Here is a 27190-nt window from a genome sequence, read left to right on the forward strand (position 1 = left end):
AAGAAACAATGTTTTATCGCTTTGTAGTGTAGGTCCCTTTGGGCCTCTCATCTTTGGTCTTCGTAACGCTTATGGCATACCCTTTTCCCTCGCCACTTGCCTCCCCCTTTAACTCTTGATCTTGGCGCTCTTTTCTCCCACACCACTCTTTATGAGATCCCCGGCCAGCCCTTGCTCCACCTCACCCCCTCCCAGTTGCAGCCTCCTCACCTTCTCCAACCTTAATAGTGTTCGTCAAATGTATGAGTAGTAGAAGATGTGTTGATGAAGAAGGGTTCCAGGCTGAACTCTTCAAGCTTGGTTTCAATGTTTTAGGCTCCTTTCTCATGCTGCTCTTTAACAAAGTTGTTAGCATTGGTTTTCCTAACTCTTGGTTGCAACACATCATCCATCTAATTCATAAGGACCAAGTTAGTCTTAAACCTTGACAACTACAGGATTATTATGGTTGTGCACACTTTTCCCGAACTCTATTGAACACTATTGTTTCCAGAGAGATTGATCATAGATACTGTCAGGCTAGGGGGAAAGTTGGTTTCTATACAGATTTCTAGACCACAGATCACATTTTGACTTTTTGAGTTGTCATTGAGAAGGCTCAACATCGCTTGGCAAAGGTCTATTGTTGCTTTGTTGTCTTTCGCAAAGCCTTTGATTTTGTTCCTTGGACAACTCTCCTCTAGAGACTCAGAGACATCAATCTTTCAAAGACTGTTTTGATGGCTATCATGAGGCTTTATGAGTGTGTGGTTGGCAGATTTATGACTCAAAAGGGCTTCTCAAATCCTATTCACATCACCATCGGGGTGAAGGAGGGCTGCCCTCTCTCCCCCACTCTCTTTGGTATCTACATTGATGAGTTAGAGTCCTTCCTTTGGGATATCTTACCTATGGGGGATGGTTGTTTCTTACACCAGGTCCTGATTTCCATTTTGTTGTTTTTTTATGATGTGGTTCTTTTGGCTTCTTCCCCTAAGGGGCTATAGTAGACTCTTGATGGTTTGACCTCCTTTTGTGATACGAGACAATTGTGAACTTGGGTAAGACCTGGGTGATCGTCTTCAATTGTTTGAATAATTCCCACCTCCACTTTTATTTTCAAGGGCAGGAGATTAAGATCGCCTCTTCTTATACTTACTTGGGTGACAAGTTTTCTGGGCCCCATTTCAACTTGAGACCCACCATGCAACCCCGAGTTAACAAGGGAATGGGTTCACTTGCTATGCTTGAGTGTCAGTGTTTCACTCACCACTTCTAGAACACCATGACCAAGATGTCCCTTCTGGACTCCTTAGTCAAGCCAACTCTTCTTTACGGTTCTACTTTTTGGGGGCCCTCTCTCTTGGTGTCTGATTGGGCCTCTATTGAGAGTTCATATTCTTATGCTTCAACACATCCTCAGACATCATAGATCCACTCACCACAATATCATTTTGGCCGAGTTCGGTGCTCGTCCCTTCAAGTTGGGGACTATCTTTGATCTTGTTTGGTTTATTCACCAATTACGTAGTTTTGCTGACTCCCCTAAGGATTGTGATGAATATTCATAATTAGCTTATTGCTCTTCTACGGCGGTTGTCAGGTCCAACCCTAATAGCAGGCCCCACTGGTGATTCACTAAGGCTTTAGCCCTTCTCGGTTCGATTGGGATCTTCCTCCCGCCATTTTAGTTCTCCCTTAATGCCCTAGGTCACCTCCTTCCCTCCCGACAGGAGATGAAGGGGTTCATCAAGGCCAATATTTATAGACAGTACATTATCATGACTTTCAACTCCCTGGGGGTCTCCGGCCAAGGATGTCCTTCTATGCTAAGCACTACATGGATATTTAGGACGGGATCATTGTTCACCCTTGGTATCTTACTCGTCATTGGTCCCATGCTCTTCTCATTGGGTTCCTTCAAGGTAAGCTCACACTGGCTTCACATTAAGACAAACCATCAGATTGCAAGGGAGGATAGGATCTATTGCCTCTGCTCCCTTGGGGAGGTGGAATATGAAACATTTTATTTTTCGTTGTCCTATTTATTATGAGATCAGGGAGAGATTCTACTGCCTATTTAGAGGGTGTGAGAGCCTCTTCTCATTTTTCAGATATATCGATCAGCAGTGCCTTGCCCTTTATTTGTAGGGAGCCTTGTGGCTACGCATTCACTCTCTTGAGTCTCAATGCCCTTTACACTAGTCGTCTGACTAGCTCATCACCTCCCAATTCTCTCTGGGGTCCCTTGCCCAGGGGACGAAGTAGTCGCTTGCTCTCCCCTCAACTTTACAGTGTCACTCCAAATCCGTGAAACTAACTATGGATACGCCCATTAGCCTCGTCCTACCTCCAGTGGTTCCTCAAGACAACATAGGACCAGTACTCGCCTTTGCCTCATTCCTTATCCTTTGGTTCTTGGGTACTTCTCACCTGTGGGAAGTACCTAGTTCTTTGTTCTTAGGCACTTTTCCTTGCTTTTGGTTTTCTTTTTTTGCTCTTTCCATGGACACCATTCGATGCTCCCCTTACTGGTTGTGGCCCTATTGTACGCTTCAGTCCCTTAGATCCGTTTGTAGTCTCTTGTTGGACATTAATAAATTTATCTTATTTTATCTTATCTTATCTTCACTTCTTTGAGTTTGCCCCATTCTATTCTTTAATCGTACAAGATTTTTTTATACTTTCGCATTGTTCCTTTTCCATTTCACACCTTCATGCAATTCAACATTTGATAGTGAAATTTTTTAATACACTGTTGGCCACAATCAAATCATATTCCAAGAATAATCAAGCAGAAAATTCAAGGAGAAACATGTAAACATAGGATTTGATACTAAGGAAACCTTCAAGAAGAGTAAGGGAAATTTTAATTAGCTAGGGACAGCTAGAAAGGAATGGTACGGTGGCTCTCCAAATTCCAAGATTATTTTATTAGATGTTAGACCAACCTAAAACAAAAAAACTCATAATTTTCATCAATTATATCTTTCAATTAATCTGTGTTATAGTACCCAATATATTACATATTTAATAATGGCAATGATGTCATCTAGAAGGCATGAAAGTAGATTAAAATTGAAGTTATTTCTATTCATTCCCTTACATTTGGGTTTCACCAATCACCATGTTCTCAAATGCTATCGTAACATGCTAATTTTCCATACTCTATTTAACCATTAATTAAATGAAATATCTTTACAATCTTAACCAAAAGAAAGGAGTGATACTTATATCAATTATTCTACTCATTCACATCAAAGGGAAAATACGAGTTGACTATAACTTACAATTCATATAACTGAAATATAAACTAACATTTCAAATTCTAGGTTCACATAAAATTCAATTAAAATGACCATATCTTTGCATTCCATGTAACTAAATCCTGAGAACTTAATATAAAGAATAACAGAATTTAAATAGATAACTACACACACACACACACACACACACACACATATCAAATGAAATGCGAAAACATGAAATAGATACCTGAGAAAAATGCAAATAACAACCTTGTATTGTGCAAGACTTGGCATTTGGAAGAGAGGAGAAGCATTGCCATGCGCTTAACCTCCCAACTGCAAACCCTTAAGTATCCTCACACAATCTCTATCGAAAAAGGCCCTCCCTACCTTGGAAATTAAGCTTGGGACACCATTGTCCTACTACTGGGCATCCTAGTGTTAAGAGTGTTGGCTAGTCGACTAACGAGGCTGTGGATACCTTCCATCAACCCCTCTTTTAACTTCTAGCACTCTGACCTCTAGTGATCACAACACCATTCATGCCACTAACCTACCTTGCCAAGGATTTTGGATGGGCATCATATAAGCTCAATTATTTACTACTCAACTTGACAACAAGAAAATATACAAAGTATTACCAAGAGCTGACTTAGTTATTTAGATTTGAATATTGTTACTGATTTTTGCTTTTCCTTGCAAGAATGCTCCCATTCACACCCTTCATCTCAACCATGTTGGTCCCCATGGATGAATTCCTAGGTGATTCCTTAAGTGATATCTAGTTCTTGGAATATAAAATTGCCATCTTATCATGCCAAAACTGACCTATGGCATTATAAATGAGAAGTATAATTCCTTTCAAATCAATCCATTATCATGCAGGTGTGGCACTCATCTCAGAGGGTATATTGACAATACCCCTGTATGCGCTAGCACTTTTTGTCAGAGATTTATTAAGAATGCATAATCATACTCAATGTGCTTTATGAGCATATCTTTCTATTAACATGATGGCTTCTTATATCAGTTGAGAGGAAAACAACAGAAAGAAATATGCAAGCTAATAAACATTTCAAACTCTCAACTAAAAATAGAAATAATGAAGCCTTCTTTGATAGGCGATCGGGTAATTCAAATCCATGGTTTCTAAAAGATATAGAGAGAATCAGATTACAATTCATGACCTGATGAATGTTATAGCTTGACTTGCAAATGCAACCAAATAGTGTTGAATATGTCAGCTCTCCCATGCAAGTCTGATGCAAGAGCTTTTAGTGGCTTTTTTTAGAAAGTTGATTTTTATTAATACCCGCAAAGTATTAGTTCCAATTTCAAATGTTGGCAATTCATCTTATCTTAGTTTTAGGAAGCTTCACAAAACTAAGATAAGATGAACTGCCAACTAACAGTCAAAATCAGAACTAATATTTTGAGGTCATTATTAAAAATCAACTTTCTAAAAAAACTAAGAAAACCATTAAAAGCTTTTAAAAACTACTAAAAGCTCCTGCATAAAATTCCAATCTTATGTTGTTGTTCTATATAGGGATGCTAGATATCTTAACCCGTACTCAACTCTCTTAGAACAATCATTGAAGATAATCACACACTAGCTTTGGAATGAATTGAAGTGATGGCGAGCAAGAATGGTTCATGGCAAGAAGCAAAAAAATGATTCTTGATAATGTTGAGTTTTATAAGATCGTTTTTTGCAAGTGTAATAACACTACCATTTCTTTCTGTGTGTTCCAAATGCACATTTGAATGTCATATAAATATGAGAAGAGGAGACATGTCTTTATATGGTAAATTATAAGTTAATCATCATTAGACAATATATTAACAATAATATATATAAACATAATTATATGTAACATATATATATACATATATACATTATTAGTCCCTGCCTATCTATAGGCAAGGAACTAATGTTCCCGGTTGTCTAATCCCTATTAATTTTCAATAAACAGTTTAATCGAGTTCTAAAGTTCAGCACAACTTTATTTTTGAAATATTTTAGTGACACTAATTTCCTTTTTCCTATTAGCTATTTCTAATTTAGCCAGGGGTTTTATAATTTTCTAAGTGAAAAAAATAACAAAAATCTTCTCTGGAAGCTTCCTATAGTTTCAACTTCAATTTAATTTCTGGAAGTTTCACATAGCTTAATGGAGACAGACTGGCATTGGGTTATTCTATGTTATTCCCATAAAATGGCAGGTCTGCAATAGCAGTCTATTAGACTCTCACAACTTATTGTCTTTTCATCTTCTGCACAACAATAGCACAACACAACAACCTCTCTAGCATTCAACCCAGTATTTATAAGAGTCTTCAAATTTGGAATTCGTAGAGCCCGCTCTGCTAGAAACTGCATGAAGAACAATTCCCTACTTTTTAATAATATCAATTTGTTGAAAATTTATATTAATAATTAACAATCATATGAAAATCTGTAATTGTTTTAATGAGCTATTACCCTAAAATTGTAATTCATGAAATAGATGTTCTGTATACGTAGCAACATGCCTTATCAACCTGTTGCTCAAGAAAATGACAGAGCAATAATTTGAAGAATGATTGCTTTCTTGTAAACTGTAGAAAGATTTTTGAGAGACAATAGCCAGGGTACTACCAATCCTGCAATCAGGCGGTTGCCCAGGCGAGTAGGGGTGAAGCGTATAAGCAGCCTGATTTATGAGGAATCAGACTCCACCCATGTATTTAAAAGAGAGAAAGTGCCAAATTGAGACTAGAGAATTTGCTAATGTATGGCGGCATAAATTTTTTTCTTTAATTCATATCTTACAATGCAAGTTGGCATACAATAGAGGAGCATTGTGGCTTCCCAGCAAGTATCTAGTACTCTATGGTTTGATTTTACAGCTAGTCGCAGATGCAGAAGATGAAAAAATAAGAAGAGGCACTCCCTAGGCAAAGGAACCAAATAGAAAATTTCTTTGACCCTTGTAACACAGCAAAAACCCCACCATTACCTTAAAAAATCTAGGAATGGTAGTTGAAAGAGAAGGATAGCATTAATTTACAGCTGCAATTACGTTATTTCTTTGTCGCACAATAATTATATGTCAGGCAGCATTATTATTTCGTATATCCTGTGAAAAAGACACCTAACATTCTAATGGCAAAGGAAGAAAAATGCCAAATCACCATATATCTAGTCCATTATTATTATTTAATGAAAAGACATTACTATTTCTCTATTTTAGCCTTTCTTACTCCTATAATATATCAATATCTACACTTGTACATTGCAATTTTTATTATTTTAAATAAATATTAAAAATCTAGAATAAGTATTTATTATATTTTATTTTAATCAGATATGTTTAAAAATCTAAAATAAGCATAATAAAAAAGAGTATTTATAGCTTTATTTATTACATTTTATTTTAATTAGATATGTTTTCTTTGACAAATTTGTTTCTAGGGTGTCTAAAGACTAACTTTACTGTTATAATATGATTGATAGCTTGCAATAAATAAATATTATTAAAAATATTACAATAAACAAAAAGATCATTATAATATATAATATAGTTTAAAAAATATGTCATTATAGAAAAAAATTGTTAAAAAGGGTTCTAAACTTCAAATCTATTTATTCATAATTTTTTCTTTACAAATATTCAAATTGTTAAAAAATTGTTAATTTTCATTGGTGCGAAATCTATTTGTGAGAATGCAATAGTGTTGCATCAATAAAATGAATAATATAGAATAAAATAACCTATGAAGATTGAATAAGCATGATTCAATCTATGATAACACAAATAAAACTAGATTGAAAAAATGATATTAAAAATGATATCAAATCCAATTCTAAAATTTGGAATAACATATATTTTCTCACTAGAAAAACTCAATCATTTAAAAGTCAATCTAATCATTTATCTTCTTCTTATCAAAATAGGCAGGGACTCTTGCTCCCACAGAACTCTTGTATATATAAGTAGACATTGGAGAGTTTGGCTAATTGATGATTGACCAATGATCATAGAAGGATTATCTCTAGGTCCATTCAATCCAACTAAAGCTATAACATTAACACTCCCTCTTAGCTAGGGAGGATTGTTATAGAGTACATTACGCTCTCAAGCATATAGAGAGATATCATCTCAATATAATATTCTTGGAATGGCATATTTAAGGATATCAACATATATCCATCAACTTATATGTTATCTTTCGATATCATCCGAAGTATAATTCAACAAGAAATATCAATCACACTTATATTCTCTTGGTACGTGCATTGGCATCATTTTCATGATGCCTACCAAAAGAATATGATATATCCTAGAAGGATATGAGTTCTCTGATTTTCGGCACACTCCGGGACAGCAACTGAATGTAATCTATTAGATAACAAGTAATCAAAATGTCATGGTCTCCATCATGATAAGTATCATGATCTCCGGAACTCTGGGACAGCAACTTAATGGTAGTCTATTATGATACGTTTGTTATCACGATATCGGACACTCTGGGACAGCAACTTAATGTAGTCAATCATGATAATAGATCAAGCCATTGTTAAGATTGTCACCTTACAATAGTGACCTCACAAATACATCAATGAATGATCGTCACCTTTCATGACATAATCCACATATGAAAAATATTAACTCATGATATCCACCATGAACCAAGTAAGAGGGTGGATTCACCAGGGCTGCTCCTAAAGGGTGGAACAAGGGGTTCTTTTATATCTTTTTTTTTACATCTCAAACATCTCTCTTACAGAGAAGAATGCATTACAATGATTTTCACCTCGAACTTTTCTTTTGTAGAGAAGAACTTATTAACAAAGAATTTCACCTTGAATTCTCCCTCTAAACAAAGATTTTGGGGAGTCATATCCTCTAGGTGCTCCCTTAGAAGCTCTCTCTGTCCAAGGATGCCTGCGCTAAACTGTCAAACTCCCTCTGAATCTGATGTCAATCTTCCGACTTTCTGGTGACAAGTCATCAATTCCTCATGATGTACACAGGGGTAGGCCCATCAAAATCATGCAATCACACATGTATTTTTAGACTCCCTCTTAATATAGAAGGATACTCATAATCTCAATCATCAAAGATATTCACTTCAAGAGCCTCACTTTATCCAGCCTGATCATCAAATGACTAATGATTTCTATATCACTGCTTCATTGAAGCTACTATCACAATATTGAGCCTGCACAATATTTGGTAGCATTTGTAAAGTATCAACCTTCTTTTCCTACAAGAATTTCCTCAGACATAAAGGAAAAGATCAAGGCAAATGGCTTTTCATAGTACATTTAGAAATACAATTAAAAGAGAATACAGCGAGTAGATAAATGTAATACTCAAAGACAAAAAATACTTATCTACACGTGAACGGAACAACTTCCCTTTAAAGATGATTCAAGTGGAAATAGAACATTGTTTGTCATTTGCCCCCCACAATGTGAAGTTCCCATTCTTATATTGTTGAACAATTTTGCATCATATTCAATTATGGCAAACTAATTTATGTTCTTCTTTGCAAAGAATCATCCATGGGGATCAAGGGAATGAACAAGAGCATAATAAAGCAAATGACGCTTATATTACATGCATAGTTAAGAGATTGACTACGATATGTAAATAAAATTAGTATTCAAGAGTGAATAACCAAGAATACTTATTAATCATTAGCATTTTTAATGTACCATTCTTCTCTTCCCAACACTATCCTTTACGATGTGAGTCCTTTCTATATTTATGTGAGAGTCTTGATTTGTAGTTTCTTCTAGCATCACAATGCAAATTGTAGTTGGCATTTGATATTAAATTCACACCACTTTACCCTCTTGGGAATCCCCAAATAAATGAGTGTTGCAATATCAATAATGCCCCTATAACTCATTATTTAATTACTCTTGTCAACAATCAAATTTATGTTGAATGTGTCAGATGGACCTGTTAGGCTCCGTCCTTAAAAATAACATGAGCAACTATCCTTGTCCATCAGACACCATGATGGTTGAAATTTCATTTGGAAGTGATGCTTCAAGAAATCGTGATCATAACAATGTGTTTAACTTGGCAAGACCGACTCCGACTTGTCTCATGTAAGGGTCATTTGTGTGCCCATATCTTCAACACATTTAGGTAAGTGATTACAGGTTCCCATAGGAAGGATCTTAAGAGCAGATGGAACATTAAAATAGGTTTGCAAATAATGAAGATAGATTGTGTGTTTGGGAGTAACGCTTTACATCAACATATATTGATTTCATTATGCAACTAGGTCTGTCATCTTCCACAAAATGTTGATTCTGGTTGATATTTCAGACCTGGAAATTCAATTAATTATAACTTGTAAAATCTCTCCAATTGGAATCCCCTATCATTTACCATTATCATATTTATTCCTTGAAGATTTTATGGTTGCAATGCCTAATACAACTCTAGACATGCAAATTATCTCTGATTTCAGACAATTCATTTTACAGTTCCATAAAGTTGCTTATATTATTTCCCATTCTATTACTTTCAGATCCACTTCAACCTGCTAAGTTCCCTTTGCAATCTACTCTATATATGTTCCGGAAATACCTTGATCACATAAAGCCTTGCTGACTGTTCTAATCATTGTCTTGTTATTAGAAAATTACATTGAACCTTTTTTTTATGTGATGGCTATTATCATAAACATGATGGTTATAGGTAAGTGTATTTCATTTACCATTATTTGATGCCATTAATTACTCAAGCTCCTTCTATGAATCATTATTTTGCCTCATTTGTATTAGTTGATAGTATTTAGTCGTTGCTTAGTCCTTAATATGCAAGGATATCCAATCTGAAACAGAAGACTTCTCTGACTTCATTCTTATGTACTGACTATTTATTGATGTGATTATTAATTCTGATTGGTTGTTCTTCTAGAGTCATGTTTGCTAGTTCTGATTAATGATTCCCATTTGATGAGAAATGAAATTGAACTTAGCATGCACCATCCGATTTCTATCAGCACTAACATGCCACGATTGGCTTATATTTATACCCGTGTTTGACCCAAGATGTGCGATACTTGCTCTTTCCAGTGTGTAATTCGATGGCTACCTGTGTTCCTTATTTAGATTCCAATTGGATTCCCTTTCTGATTCTCCTTAATAACACGTCATATTTCAATCAACAAATATGTGTCTTGGCCAAACAATAAGTCTCTTACTGATTTTCACAACCCTCAATATTTTCACACCTTTTGATTATTAATTCCATTGTTTTATCAATTATTAAACTAATTGTAAGTATAATTTTTGTAGTCTCTTTGAAAGTGATTGCAGCCTCTTTACACATTAATATTTCTTCGAAGTCGCTACTCAGATCACATCCTTTATAAAATATTACCATATATATGCTGACTCATCAATATGTACTTTTATCACTGTAAGATACTTGCTATGAATGTATGCACAACCCCACATGAAAATCCTTGTACCATGCACTGTGTACAACACCATGAACCATGCAGTGCATTCATGGACAGCTCCCTGCATCATGTGTTACTCGTGTAGCACATTTCTCCTAACTACTTGCTACATGTGTCATTCCATAGTAGTTGAAATCATTCTGCACAACTCAGAAGATATTATAGAACTCTTGTGCACCTGTCTTTAATGTATTCTATAGTACAAGCTTAGAGAAAGGAGCACACAGACAGGAGAAAATGCTGAAGATGCACCCAACATCTCTATTGAGAGTATGTGCAAATTAATTAAAAAATCTGATCCAAGTCTTGTTTTCTTTTCCATTTGTTTGTCAGAATTCAACCAGAATCGGAAGAAGCTAATTCATAAAAATTTTAATCCACAGTTTGGATGACCCGAACCAGAATTGGGAATTGGATTTTGTATTCCCATTTTGGCCCAGAATGAGAATTTTTTGATTCCACCTCACAAGGTGGAATTGGGATTGGCAATTCCAATTCCCATTTGCCCTTATTCATAATTCATAAAAAAAATTGGATCTGATGATTTGCCCAACAATTGCTAGGCTCTTTGTGAGAAAAAACAAATGCTCGTCCCGCAATTTCGAATAAATCTGCAGCAAAGTCAAAGTTATTTGATTTGCTCACCTTGAGACCATTGTTCCATGGACTTCCTGTGAACCAGTTTATTTCCTTCTCCACTGTAATTTCAGTGCCAAAAATTGTTCTATTACCAACTCCTGCATGCGCTTCTTTGCATAATTGAAGTATTTTTGGACTTCTGAGAGAGTACAATTTCAGCAAATTTGTCAATGTCGAAGTCACTACATTGATGGATTTGCAAGCTATGGCTTTGTGTGAAGCTAAGTTAGATATTCGGCATCAATGTCTGTACAGCGAATCAATCTGTCTGTCTTATTGCACCTGCTTCACCCTTCAGTAGCAGACAAATTTTGAACTAAAATGGACCAAAATAGGACAAAAATAAAATCTTGCTTCAAAGCACATTTTAGAGATTTAACAGATTTAAACACACAGCTGATACTCCCAATATAGTTTTAAACACACAGCTGATACTATGTATTGTTTTGAAGAGTGGGTTGAGCTCGTGCTTGCGGTCGAACTCCAACTACCTCCTGCAGATCACATACCAATTGATTCTAATCAAAATGTTACAAATCTAATTCAAGTTCCATTTTTAATTTTGTAGAACCAAACACAGAATAAAAACATCTTCTCTGTCAAATTCCAGGTGAACCAAATGGGTCCAACTATTTTCCCAAAACCCAATTCCAAATTACAAATCCCGAATCTGACAAATTCCGGATTTGCTGATGCCAGCAGCCAAATGGTTGTCTAAATACCTGTCTCCATATTGCTTTTGCACACATACGACATATCTAGGTCATCATCTAGAGCATTATCCCCTAAACAACGTAGGTTCTAAATCATTGCTATCAAAGTAGTTCATCTTGCATGTCTAGTAATACAAGATTAAAGCATTTGGGCATTAACTTTAAACCACAAGACCCGTCAGAATATCCTCTAAGTCATTTCAAACTAGTGTTGAAGGTGAAAGAACAAGATGAATTCACGCAATGATCAAAGATGAAATTTCAAAGGTTTTTCAATTTCCACGCATCTAGTTCGTTAAAGTCCTCTATGAAACTGTCAAGTAAAGCTTTTTATGGTCAAGTCAAACCTAGATTCATAATAAGTATGGATGTTCCTATTGTCCAACTATAAGTAAAGTTTATGATGGTCAAGTAAAACCTAGATTTACAGTAAATACAGTTGTTCCCATGTATGAGGGTAGAATAGATGTAGATGCAATGGGTAAGTGATTAGATCAATTACTCATATTTCTCTCTAAATGAATTTTTTTAATGAAGAGAATCAATATTGTACCATTTTAATTTTAATCACTTCGCATATCAACAATTAGCGAGTGGGATGACCAAACAGTGGGAAGATCTAAGCCAATTGGGAATGATAAGTGTTATATCCAAAGGCATTGACTACAAGAAAGGACACGACTAGTTAATTTATGCCTACATCAATGCCCTCCATGGCCTCTATGTGGAGTTGGGCATATTCAAGTCAAAGAAACGTAGTGTGCTCAAGTATCATTGTGGCCTACAATATTTCTTCAACTCAAATTAGAGTTGGAAAAGGTAAAAATAATGGGAGAAACCTATTGTTACATGGCAATCGTTGAGGAAACAATTTGAAAGGCAAATGTGAAAAATTCTCTACTCCGAAAAAGATGCATTCTTAGGGAAAAAGTATGTTATTTAGCATAGGAACAAACGCAAAATCAACAACTACACAAATGCAAAACTCCACACACAAAATAACTTATTTGCATGCAAAAAAGCAGAGGGCTTATGCAAGGCAAAAGTGGATAAAGCCACAACCACTACACCAAATGCTAAAGAAAAATGCCTTTCCCATTTGCAGATATGGATGCAAGGATAGCCACAAGATTTTTTGGTTGATGGTGATAGCATGAAGAATTTCATCTTTGAAGCTAGTAATGCACAAGTAAATTTGCCAATCATGCCTCACCTGCAGCTTTACATTTTGAAATGGATTAGTTCCTATAACACCCAAGGTAGTTCCACACATCGATGTCACTTCTCATATGTCATTCATCCTTATTGTGAGGAGCTAATATGTGACTTTGTACCTATTGATGTCAGTTTTGTACCACTACATAACATATAGCAATTGAATACTTGATATGGAATATCAAACACTCAACCCTCTCTTGAAAAGTAAATACTCATAAAGAATGTGAGAAATCTCCAAGGTTCCCTACACTTGTGGATACTAACTCAGTTATATTAATGTGATTTGTTGGTTAATCACATAGGCGGGCTTATGTTATTCATTCGAAGATAACTTGGTGGTATTTCGCTTTGCTTGACTTGTTACTCTTCTCCTTGATCACTTTCACTTTCAACTACTCCTACCACTAATTGCTTATTGCTCTACTACTACTCCTATGAATTAAGAAATTAGCAAATGGACGGGGTCCAACCAAATAAAAGCTTGCCAATGGCACTACCTCCATTGGTGTTGCTATGCCCTTAATATTGGTGTATATAGGGTTATGAATAGTCAACTTGTGGCTATCTTAATCCTTAATTAAGTCATCTTCTCATTATTATATTATTATTTAAGTAGGTAGGTCGGCCTAGGTGTTATGTAGGGTTGTCTCTATTCAACCTAAGCATAATTAGGTATATATAGGAGGTTGTGAGTCTTATTTCAACATCATATTGTGAAGTGTGTTCTCATTAGAGATATTTGGAGGTTGCCCCCTCGAAGTGGCCTATTACTCTCAATTATTATCAAGTATTTATATAATATTTCATATTATTTCTTCTATTGTGCAAGTTACAAGTGGTATCAGAGCATGATCTTGGCACCATAGAGGCAAGATTTTTTCAACATTGGGGCGATTTTGGGAAGAGCATAACTTTCAGATTTTAGCAAAAATTTTCAAAGATTTTTAAAGGGTTTTTCAAGACCATATTAAAGAAGCTATAGTCCAAAATTTAGAGGTATTGGAGCAAATTTGAAAAAATTATTGCAGAATTACTATTTCTACACAATTTATTGAGATCTTCATATCTCTTACATCTTGCCAAATTGGAGTATAACTTGTATTGGGTTTTTGAATACATAGTAAAGAAGCCTAAATTTCAAAGTTTGGAGAAATTGAAAAAAAAAAAAAAAAGCAAGATATTGCAAAATTAGGAAAATTCTCTCTCAAGGCAACAAATTTGCTAATTTTTTGGGATTTTTTTTGAGTAAGGGTGTCTTGGCCCTAGTAAGTTACTATAAAAAATAAATAAATAAATCAGAGAATTTACATTTCATTTGTGTGATTTATTGCAAAAATATTGATTTCCATCATGACGGGGCCTTCAACAAGAGGCAAAAAGAATGCTACCAAACCGGGGAAATCCTCTAATCAAGATTGGGAAGCAACAGAGGATAGCAAATCCCAATGAGGAACTTAGTAAGTTCAAGGAAGAGGTTAAGAGGGATATGTGTGACCTACGAAGAGATATATCGGATATACGAAGCATGTTAAGCACCTATATGAATGAAATAAGGAAGGAGCTCTCAAGTAATCAAGGTGAAACCTTCAAGTCGACTAATAATGACAAAAAATTTATTAATCCTATGGAATCTAGGAATTTTTTTCCAAAGGTGGATATGCGCAAATTTGATGGCAAGGATCCTCTAACATGGATAAATCAAATGGAGAATTTTTTTGAAGTACATCAAATCCCATATGGATAAAAGGTCACAATGGCTTCCTTATATCTAGAACCAGAGCAATTCATTTTGCATCATTGGGTTTGTACTCATAGGAGGAAAAAGGGTCTCACTGTATCATGGTCAATTTTTACACAAGAACTCCAAGCACAATATAGCAATAGTGTGACAAAAAACTTATTTAGCCAACTTGCTAATCTTCAACAAACAGGATCAGTTAAGAATTATATTCAAAAAGTCCAAAATCTATCCTTAAGAGTGGATACAATTACAGAGAACTTGAATGATTTATTCTTGGGTGGTCTCAAGGATCACATTCAACATGAGGTACACATGTTTTGTCCCAGCTCAATAAATGAGTCTTTTATATTGGCATGCAAGGTAGAGGAGAAGTTCTTGATTCCTAGAAAGCAAGGGGCTAATGTGACAAGAGAAAAAGGATATTCAACACCTTCTCTTCCTCAACCTACTAGGTTGACTCCACAACAAATTGAGGAGAAAAGAGCAAAAGGGTTGTGTTTCAATTATGATAGCAAATATAATCGAAGACATAAATGTAGTGAAAAAAAATTGTTCTATATTGAAGGTCCAAGTGAGGAAGAAGAGGATGATCCCATATCAGAGAAGGATAGGGAGTCAAGTAAGGAATCACATGATTCTCAACCAATCATTTCTTGTCATGCACTTTCAAGTTTTAGTGCACCACAAACTCTCAAGGTAGTGGGTTTCTTAAAGAAGCAGAAAGTAACAATGTTGATCGACTTAGGTAGTACTCATAATTTCATCAACAAAAATTTGGCAACTCTTCTAAATTGTTTTATATATCGAACCCCAGAGTTTCAGGTTTTGATTGCAAATGGGGGCACAGTTAGTTGTTTAGGGAAGTGTCATAGCATCCAATTATCCATGGGAGATTATCAACTTGATACCCCAATGTATGCATTATCCATGGGTGCAGCGGATATTGTTTTGGGAGTACAATGGCTTATTGCATTGGAAACAATTGAGATGAACTTCCAGGAACTATTCATGCAATTTCAATCAAAAGGAAAGATAGTGGAGCTAAGGCGATTGAAGGAAAAATTTCCATAGATGGTAAGCTCTCATCAAATGCAAAAGTTTCTCAAGAAAAGTGCGGATGGATTTGTGGCCCAGCTATGTTCATTAGAATTCTCTCAATCTAATGCTCTTACTCATCCAGATTTACAAGCAATAATTGATCATCACTCAATGATTCTTGGAGATATGCCTAAAGGACTTCCTCCTAAGAGGGATCATGACCATACCATACAACTAGTTCCAAGGAGCCAGCCACCAAACATCAGGCCTTATAGATACCCACACATAAAAAAAAGTGATATAGAAAAAATTGTTGATGAAATGCTAGAGGCAGCAATTATTAGGCATAGCCAAAGTGCTTACTCCTCACCTGTTGTGATGGTGTGCAAGAAGGATGAAACTTGGCACATGTGTCCAAATTATAGAGTGCTCAACAAGTACACCATTAAAGATAAGTTTCCTATTCCAGTCATCGATGATCTTCTAGATGAATTAAATGGAGCTATGTATTTTACCAAGTTATCTTAGATTGGGTTATCACCAAATTCAGATTAAGGAGGAAGATATTTGTAAGACAGCATTTTGAACTCATGAGAGTCATTATGAATTTTTGGTGATGCCATTCGGTCTTACCAATGCACCATCTACATTCCAAAGTTTGATGAATTCCATTTTTAAGAAGTTCTTGAGAAAGTTTTTGTTAGTGTTTTTTGATGATATATTAATTTATAGCAAGACTTGGGAAGAACATTTGCAACATGTAGATCAAGCATTACAATTACTTGAAGATCATCAAATCTATGCTAAGCCATCCAAGTATGCTTTTGGTCTTAAGGAGGTGGAGTATTTGGGACACATAGTTTCACATGAAGGAGTAAAGGTGGACCCTAACAAAATTAAGGCTATCATGGAATGGCCTATTCCAAAAACTATTAAGAATTTGAGGGGTTTCTTGGGATTAACATGATACTATAGAAGATTTGTGAAGAATTATAGTCGTATAGAAGCACCCCTTACCACTCTATTGAAGAATGATTCTTTTCATTGGAATGAATCTGCTAATGTATCATTTGAGCAATTGAAGAAGGCTATGTGTACAACTCCAATGCTTGCCACTCCAAACTTCACCAAGGAATTCATTGTGCAATGTGATGCTTCTGGAAATGGGATAGGAGCAGTTCTCATGCAAGAAGGTCGACCAATTGCTTTTGAGAGTCGTCAATTAAAAGGTAAAAATCAACTCAAACCTATTTACGAGAAGGAGATGCTAGCAACACTTAATGCGGTTAAAAAATGGAGGCCTTATTTAATGGGTCGACTCTTCAAGGTTAAGATAGATCATGATAGCCTAAAATATTTTTTGAAACAAAAACTATCGTCAGAAGAGCAACAAAAATGGGTCACTAAGATGTTGGGATATGATTTTGAATTTGTATACAAGAAAGGGAAGGAAAATATATTGGCCAATGCACTTTCCAGGAAGGATGAAAAAGATGAAGCCTTATTGTGTGCCCTTTCAATATTACAAGAAAATTGGGTGGTAGAAGCCAAAAAAGAGTTGCAAAATGATGTTGCAACAAGTAATCTCATCCAACAAATAAAAAGTGACCCTAGTAATTCAGACAAGTTTTGTTTAAAGGGAGATATTCTTTGGTATGAAGAGCGCTTGTATCTCTACAAGAATTCCACTCTTAAACACAAGATTCTCAAAGAACTACATGAGTCTCTAATTGGTGGTCATTTAGGATTTTTGAAGACATCATCAGGTCAAGCAAGATTTTTTTTGGGAAGGGTTAAAAGGTGATGTTCAAAAATTTATGACTGAATGTTTGGTTTGTCAAAGAAATAAGGGAGAAATAATTAAGACACAAGGTCTCTTGCAGCCTTTATCTATTCCTAGCCAACATTGGGAAGAGGTATCCATGGACTTCATCACAGGGCTTCCCAAATCTAAAGGTCATAATATCATCATGGTAGTAGTTGATCACCTCACTAAATATGCACATTTCATTGCATTATCACATCTTTTTACAGCAAGTATAGTGGCAAAAGTTTTCTTGGAGAATGTCCAAAAGCTACATGGTACACCTAAGGTTATTGTTAGCGATCATGATCCTATCTTTACTAGTTACTTTTGGAAAGATTTATGCTCATGTTTGGATACTCATGTTTGGATACTCAATTGGCTCATAGTTCTTTATACCATCCTCAATCAGATGGGTAAACTAAGGTTGTTAATAAATGTTTGGAAGGATATCTACATTGTTTCACTTCAGAAAAACAATCTCAATGGGTAGATTGGCTACCTCTTGCCAAATGGTGGTACAATACTTCTTTTCATAGCTCATCAAAAATGTCTCCATTTTTGGCACTTTATGGATATCATACTCCTTCCATCACATCATCATTAAAGGTGTCACCAAGAGTTCAGGCAATAGAGGACCACTTGCTTCATCAACAATAGGTACTTTCAGGACTCAAGGAGAATTTAACTATGGCACAAGATCGAATGAAACAAGAAGCAGACCAACGTCATAGTGAAAAAAATTTTGAAGTTGGGGACTGGGTCTTCTTGAGATTGCAGCCTTATAAAAAAATCTCAATGAAGCAACAGAAAAAGAATAATAAGTTGTTTCCAAGATATTATGGACCATACCAAATCATGCAAAAGATTGGTAGTGTTGTCTACAAGCTTGAGTTGCTACCAACAACAAAGATACATTCAGTTTTTCATCTTTCTTGTTTGAAGAAAGTAATTGGGCAGAATATTCCTACTCAAATAGTACTACCAGAACTTGATGAAGAAGAAAGAATAATTTTGGAACCAGAATGCATTCTTCAAACATGCATGAAGAAGCTGAGGAACAAAACCCTGACTCAATATCTCATCCAATGGAAGAACTTAGTAGTTGAAGAGGCCACATGGGGGAGGATGAGGAGTTCAGCCCTTAATATTGGTGTATATAGGGTCATGAATAGTCAACTTGTGGCTATCTTAATCCTTAATTAAGTCATGTTATCATTATTATATTATTATTTAGGTTGGTAGGTCAGCCTAGGTGTTATGTAGGGTTGTGTCTATTCAACCTAAGCATAATTAGGTATATATAGGAGGTTGTGAGTCTTATTTCAATATCATATTGTGAAGTGTGTTCTCATTGGAGATATCTGGAGGTTGCCCCCTCGAAGTGGCCTATTACTCTCAGTTATTATCAAGTATTTATATAATATTTCATATTATTTCTTCTATTGTGCAAGTTATTCCATTATAGGTGCAATGATTCTAAGGGATACTTTTAAGGTTTTCACACTAACACCTATCTTCCAACGCAACTTGAAATACAAGCGGAAAGATGAAATGCAGGTAGAACTTGGGAGCGATCGGACTAGATTACCACACAAGGCTTCCTAACAAGCTGCTAGGATGCTAGTGGCCTAGTATATAGATCCCTATTAAACATTCACTAACATCATCATACAACTAGCCATCTACTTCTACTCTAACAATATGAAATGAAATCCTACTTTAATTTGAGAGATAAGAAGAAACATGCAAATACACCAAAATGATCATGTATATCCACCATGCAAGCCACAGAAATGAATAAAGAACAATTTTGATAGTATTTTGGCAACAATTCTCCAACATAACTCTTCATTAAGAGGCAAAATCAAGGGCCAAGATTAAATCTTACAAACCCAAATTAGGATTATCATCCATTCAACCAATTACATGAGGGCACCAACTTTGTGGGCCAATAAGAAGAACACAATAATTTGTCAGCCAATGAGAACATAGGACACTTGGCATGATTTGATTGTATGCGCAAGAAATTGCCACCTCATCAACCTTATCTTATAAATTTATTTAATCTTTGAGATGAGGTGAAGCCTTGGATGCGTGAGCTCATCCTTAGAAACTTTCTCATCACCACTTGAACTTGCTTGTACCTGATGTCCTGACCTTGAAAGGGTGAGGTCTCCATGCACTTGGGGTAATCTTGCCTTGGCCTAGGTGGCTTGCCGAGACGTGAACCTCCTTGCAATTTGAGAGTCTTGCTGTTGGCCGCGACCTTGAAATCGAACTTGACCTCTTTCAACCTTTCGTCTCGCTTTCCTCCATTATCCTTGCCTTCCTTAACCTTCCTAGTCTTTTCTAACCTTCCTATTTGAATTTGGTTTGCATGAATAGCCAAGCCTTGCCTAGCCTCAAATATTTTCAAATCACTTCCTCCAAATTTGCTCTTCCTTGAAATTCACTTTTCCTTGAGATTCACTTTTCAACTTTCACTGCCTCTAAATCAAATAAAAGAGATAGGACACCATATAGAATTGTTTTAGATTTTGCACTATCCTAAGTTGCAACTCTAAATTTTCACTTATAATTCTAGCCCAATCAGATTTTCTCTTTCCATTTTTTATTTCATCAATAAAATAGTACATCCACTTCTCGAATTGCATACCTTGAGCCATGTCCATGATCCAATTGAGAAGTACAATAAGGTTGCCATACTCTAATTTGAAATCTGACTTGGTGAGCTCTGACGACATGGTAACTCCCTTCTTGCTTTTGTGTAACCAATTCTGCTTTAGATGAATGAAGTATGCATCTTGATTATCCTAGAAGAACTTGATTGTTTGATCCGTCATTACCACCGTCATGCCTTTATGCTGGGGAAAATTAAATACTTCTTCGACCACTTGTCCAGTGATGTTAGCCATCACTCTCTTCCCTTCATCAGAAACGATGGACTTGGTCACAATATCAAACCAGGATGCACACTCCATTACCAATTCCGAACAAGGCAAGGTAGGAGGGAAAGCCGCCACGTGTACAATTCTGCTCTTGTAAATCCTCTTCACCATGGGGGATTGTCCTTCCTTCAATCTATCCTTCAACTGTACCATGTTCACCGTGCCGATATTGGTGTCACTTATTCGCCTCATTTTTGAAAAGAAGGTGATCTTAGATATCATGTCTTTTTTGGTATTCGTTCCCTTTGGGTTCTTGCTTGTACTAACATCCACCATCCTATACACTTATTTTTGCCTCTTTGCTCTAAATGATATAGACTACACTTATAAATCTCCCAACTTCTTTCTATCAATGGAATCTAATTTATTTCTGCCTCTCCAAATCCTATCTCTACACTTATTCTTGCCTCTCCAGCCTAGGGGTGGCACTACTACTTATTGTTGCCTCTTCGTTACCTTAGGATGGACTACACTTATATCTCCCAACTTCAATCTTAGGGTAGTCTAGCTTATTTCTGCCTCTCCAAATGTCCTATCATGAAATCTACACTTATATCTCCCAACTTCAACCTATCAATGGAGGTGATGAAGTGGTGGATGAAAAGTGCAAAAAGAAGATAAGGGAAACAAATCAAGCAAAACAGCGAATAAAATCATCCTTTAAAACCAATCTTCACCTCTAAAGATGAACAAAAATCATACCTTAAATCTGCCTTCTACCAACAATCAGGCCTCTTCAAGTTCAGATCTGATCTCAGAAAATTGAATCTTCCTTGCAAATAATGAATCTTTAGCAAAAATCAGAATTCACCAACTTTGTCTCTCTTGAAAATTCTCCAATATGCAAAATCAAATATTATGCAAACTTTGTTCCCTTGTGAAATTCGCCCAGCTCTACAAAAAATCATACTTTCCAAGACATCCTTGCTGCCCTTTAACCAATTTCAGACCTTCAAAATCACCCAAGTAGGGTAGAAAATCATTGCCCTAGGAAGAAGTCACATTGCCAACCTTCAAAATTCTGCCCTCAAAATTGCATCTCTGCTGCAAATTTGGATCTGCACTTTAAAACTCTGCCATACTACAAATTTCGGCCAAATAGGGCAGAAAATTGCCCCTAAAAAAATCAGAATCGCTTCCTCCAAAATTCACCCAGTTAGGGCAGAAAATTGCTCCTCTAAATCAGACCTTCTCCTTCAAATTTGGGTCTCCAAACAAATTCGCCTAGGGCAGAAAAGAAATCTGCTCCTCACAAAAAAAAACACCCCTCAAATGAAGAAAGTCACTGCCCACAAGGAGGAAAATTGCTGCCAAAAATCGGAAAATCAGACCTCACAATCAACCATGCTCCCCTTCCAAACAAATTCGCTGCTCCACAGAATGGAATTTGGAATGAGAAATGAAGAGGAGGAACCTCTTCTTATACCAAACTTTTGCCTCCTTGAATAGGGTCTTCCTACATTGGAGGGAAATAAAATTAAATAAGGGATTTAAATTAGCCAAATCCGAAATTACCATAAGCCCTAAAATTGAAATTTTTAAAAAAGTCATGTAAGCCTCTAATATAGCTTTAAACATTCCCCATTGTGGACCCAATAATTTACCTTGAATTTCACACCTCTTAGGCCTTAAAATACATTGAATTTAACACACAAAGAGGGCCAAATTAAATTTCCAAATTACAAACACTTAGCCCAAAAATATGATTTTAATGTTAATTTCACTTCCTTTTAAAATTTTGAAACCCCCCTATAGGCAATTTAATATCAACTTAATCAAATTTTGCACTTCAATCCAATTTCAATTTTTTGGTATGCGATTTCAATTTGCAATTAAAATAGATCCTTATTTGGCAATTCGATTTCATTCAAAATTCAATTCCACCATAAAAAAATTATTTTCACCATCAAAGTTTTTTAAGATTTCCAAAACTACTAAGTCCACAAATTCATTTTGAAAATGCTCAACCTTATACAATTATATCAAATTTTCAAAAATCCATCTAAGTCCAAAATTTGCAAATTTGTCCTGCCAAATATTATTTTAACCATCAAAAAAAAATGTTGTTGTTGAATTTTGTTAGGCCTAAGGACGAAATTACATGTTCCGGAAAATCAAGTTTAGCACCAGGCGAAAATAAACCGAATCCCTCCTAGAGACCAAGACATCCAAAGTACCAATTTGAAACCTTTGGACAACTCCGAAAATTCACTAAGGCAAACAAAGACTTACAACACCCGCGAAATTTGCCAAGGCCTGCCCAAAAGAGGGGGGGTCCCCAAAATTTTGGGGTGATGGTGTGAAAACCTCACAACAATACTAGCTGAATCCAACAACATAATCCTTGGGCACTCCGCCATGCATCATCGCCGAGGTGTTTGCACAGCCAATTCAGAAAGCATCGAAACATTAGTGAGCAGTAAAAGATATCAGAACCCAAAAATGATTCCACAATTAAACATGTGTAACCTCCACACCAAGTTGCACTAGTATCCTTCAACACAATCAAGATGATTTTCTTTCAAGAACAGCTGAATGATCCATGTCTTACTATATAAGTATGTAAACCAACTTGAATCATCTACACAACAATGCATAACCCCACATGTAGCTCATTGTGCCACATGCCATTTATGCGCAATTCCCTGCATTTTGTGCCATATGTGCAACATTAGTAGCCATGCAACATAGCACCTTGTTTCATGTGCTACCCACTGCTTAGAATCATTCCCCAGAACTCAAAAGACATTACATAACCCTTCACATGCCAATCATGTGACATTAAGGATCATGTTGCACAACTTTACAGGCAACTTTATTTGAGCTTTGTGCCACATTTACACCTACATGTGTTAATGCACACAGGCACACAATCGATAACTCAAAGCAGAATGTCACATGACAGATCAAAACTCTACATAACTATACAACACAGCTTTTGAAGCCATTTCATGACATGACACTTGTCAAACATGTAGCCAAAACTCTAACCATCAGGAGATGAATTGATATACATTGAAGTTTAGTCATTTCAACTTACATAATGGCATTCATCTTTATGAACATGAAATCTACATATGTATATTTGTAGCATAAGGTTAAAAAGGGAGCAGGCATAATAGGAGAACTTATGTAGGTATACAGCTCCATCAAGGGTATGACATGTACAGATCGTATATATTAATAAAATAATCTTTTACAATTCTCATATTGTTATGTCTAAACAATTATCTCCATGTTACTTACACATGCATATAATACATCTCGGCCCTGATCTGGAACATTGTTCCCTGGCGACCTGGGATCTAAATCAGCCAAATCATGGTCTTGTCTAATCAAATCAGCCATTTCATTCAAAGATTTTAAGAATCACATTCAAAACTAGAACTAAAATTATATCATTTACTGAAAACTCTTGTTTTAATCGTTTTCTTCTTACGATATTATTTTATTCTAAGTGTTTATGCTTTAATTTACTTCTTCAATTAAGCTATAAACTTTTCAGAGTTGAAGTGAATTATACTAAAAATGATTGGTGTGCATTTACTCAAATATAGGGATGGTATATTGAAAGGATGGATCGGCAGACCAGAACTTGTCTAATTGAAGCCATGTTACATATTTATTTTGGGAGTCAGAAGTATAGAGACAAAGATATAGGATTAAAATGCTCTGTTCAGATCTCAATTGTCTACCCATTTATGGGTCGTAGATACTACTGTGTGCTAGTACATTCCCAAACTTTCAAATAATCCTTCCAAAGTATCCCTGTATATTATCAGCTTAATATGATAATTACTTATTATGCAATTGGGTATACAATGCAAATAATGAATATCCTGAATACATTGTCTACCAATTGGTCTGCTTTATCATTTATTTTTACACTTATAGCATGGGCAAGCTTGATGAGAACATTAACAACAAAAATACAATTTAAACTTTCTTATTAGGTGAACCTGTCGTGGAACCCATATATTTTTTCTGCACTCCATAAAAACATATGGTGGTTGTAGACTTGTATTATCCTTATATATTGTACATTCTCGTCCTCAGAGACATCTCACGCTCAGAAACAATTTCTTCAAAGCAATCTTCATCTATGTCAAAAGAACTACTCTCTTACCTTCCTGTATGTTTCTAGAAATCAGCACCCTTTAAAGAAGGGCAATTACGACATTTTGTCAAGAATTGCAGTCTCTGTCAGATCCAAAAGTCATTAACTGTAGACCATTATAAAGCAGTTAACACGTTCTTATGAGCATAAAACATTATTAATAAAGAATTTTGACGACTCTTTATCTCTCGTACAATCAACTTAAAATCTTCAAAAATGTTTCATGTAGCTACTGAAGTTCCTTATATTTTGTACAGTTAACTAACCTAGATATTGCATGAACAACCTTCTACGTGTCACCCTTACTACTATAAATGGGAAAATTGTAAATAAACCTGTTTCTATTAGGAAACGCCAAATCTCGATGTTCTAGTTGGTCCGAGATGTCATGATCTGTGCTTGCTATAAACTAAAACCTAGTAAATATTGCTTGAACGTTTCAAATGCATCTAAGATTACCAGCATTTAGATGGATGTTATATTTTCTTCATCTATCAATTTACTGCTTCGTTAAGTAATCGGCCTTCATGTCAACAACTGGTTCATCTCAATTAACACAAAGAGCACCGATTTTTTTAAGAAAACAAATAGAAATTGATTACGTATAACAGACATAGGCAGCTTAAATTGAATAATGTTTTATCATGTCTGTGAGCAAAGCAAACATTTCTTGCTTCCAACAGATTAGATATTTTGTGATAATTAATATGAAAATCACTGTGAACTTGCATAAATTGCTACATAATCATGAAAACTCCTAAGCTGAGTAGTTATTAGTGGAATCAGACAATAGAAAGAATCAATCTTACCGGGGCAGACTTTTCCATTGTTTAAATCGTGACCTATTTTTTCAAGCTCTGTGATGCGAAAAATAGCAAAGTAGCTATAAGGTAATCTCTGGAGACCTTAAATGAGTTTCCAAATTTGAACTGTCGATATAACTACTGATTGGCTGGTGACTATTGATGCAGCATATCCTTGAGACCAAACTATTCAAAATCGACCAAAGCTTGTGACTACCATTGATCTTGTCCGCATAATTCAAGATCAACTACTCAAGTTTAACCTTGTAGAAGGATGGCTAGGTACAGACAGGTACACAGCGTGCATTATCAACTGAGGGGATGTAGCGATGCTTAACAAATTGTCTTTTGGTAGCGGACCTGTAGCACGTTTTATGAATTTAATCATTTTGAAGTGGAATTCCCTATGAAAAATCAATCGTGTCAATTAAAGAAAAAGGTTTCTGAATAATTTTCTGATGTAATTCGGGTGTATAAGCAAAATGCAAGATCATCTGAGCAGCAAAAATCTACCTGTAAAACTGGAACGAAACTATGTAGGAGATTTTGTTCACCATCTGTTGAAGAAGCAACATACTGAAGGTGAGTTTTTGAATATTTGTATATAAGAGGTTAGTGCCTCCTACCCAAAGAGTGTTTGGTGTTTGTTGCTCAGTTGGTGCTTAATTATGGGGACTGTGGACTCCATTAGGTTTGTGCCTAACACTTATATAAATGAGGATCTGTGCCTTCAATGTGATGATGCCTTTAATACTGTAGAATCATTTGAATACTTCAGTAAGGTTTGATTTGGACAATAGATACAAGTAATCATTCATTGTGGTTTTCTCCTTAAATAATTTCCTTGTAAATCTATGTTCTCTCTTGTGGTTCTTAATTTTATTGGTGTTATTGGTGATACCAGGAGTGTTAATTTTAGTAATTAGAAGTTTCATTGTAGTGATTCAACCTTCCCTTAAATTATAAGTGTGTATTCGTCAATCGGTATTAGACTGGGTTCCTTTAAAAATAGTCAAATAGGTAGAAAGTAGAAGATAGATCGTTGAAGCATTTATGATCTATCAAGAAGGTTTCTCTTCTAATAAATCTCCATTGCTGATGAAAAGAGATGTGGGATAAAATTTAGAACATTTGTGAAGGTGATGATAAAGTAAAGAAGGTCGAGCTCCAACTTCATAGAAGAGAGTTCAACGGCTTGTAAATGTTGTAGCTTACCTCTGTTTAGATGAAGTTGTCAACTCTTTCAAGGACTTGGTGAAAAAGTTGATGAACTTTGTAACGAGATAACTTGTACAATAGAGGATATGATATGAAATATGCCCTAAAAATTTGACAATAATATGTGACTTTGAGGGGGCGACCTTCAAAGGGGACACTTCTAATAATCTTTAATAAGAGCTCAATACTCAATATGCTAATGTAAGTCAATGGGCCCTTGATCTACTAGTGATGTCGAAAGGTTT

At 35.6% G+C, this 27190-nt stretch overlaps 1 protein-coding gene and 1 long non-coding RNA gene across 3 annotated transcripts in view; one reads left to right on the forward strand and one right to left on the reverse strand.

The window, feature by feature from the left end:
• The window catches only part of LOC149544325 (uncharacterized), a 39888-nt gene extending 13427 nt beyond the window's left edge, over positions 1–26461 (forward strand). For both annotated transcript variants that reach the window (XM_089798787.1, XM_089798786.1), the window contains one exon: positions 25896–26461. In XM_089798787.1, coding sequence (XP_089654913.1) covers positions 25896–25950 — 55 coding nt within the window. In that variant the 3' untranslated portion in view covers positions 25951–26461. The remainder of the gene's footprint in view (positions 1–25895) is intronic.
• LOC149544326 (uncharacterized) lies at positions 24465–26356 on the reverse strand. The gene is made up of 3 exons (XR_016355770.1): positions 26241–26356; positions 25734–26087; positions 24465–24937 (listed from the first exon to the last, which is right to left on the reverse strand). It is a non-coding gene; the product is annotated as an uncharacterized LOC149544326 (long non-coding RNA).
• Positions 26462–27190: the final 729 nt, after the last annotated feature.

Source organism: Cupressus sempervirens, chromosome 8, assembly GCF_028749045.1.
Source record: "Cupressus sempervirens isolate cs-2001-9-10 chromosome 8, ASM2874904v1, whole genome shotgun sequence".
NCBI lineage: Eukaryota > Viridiplantae > Streptophyta > Pinopsida > Cupressales > Cupressaceae > Cupressus > Cupressus sempervirens.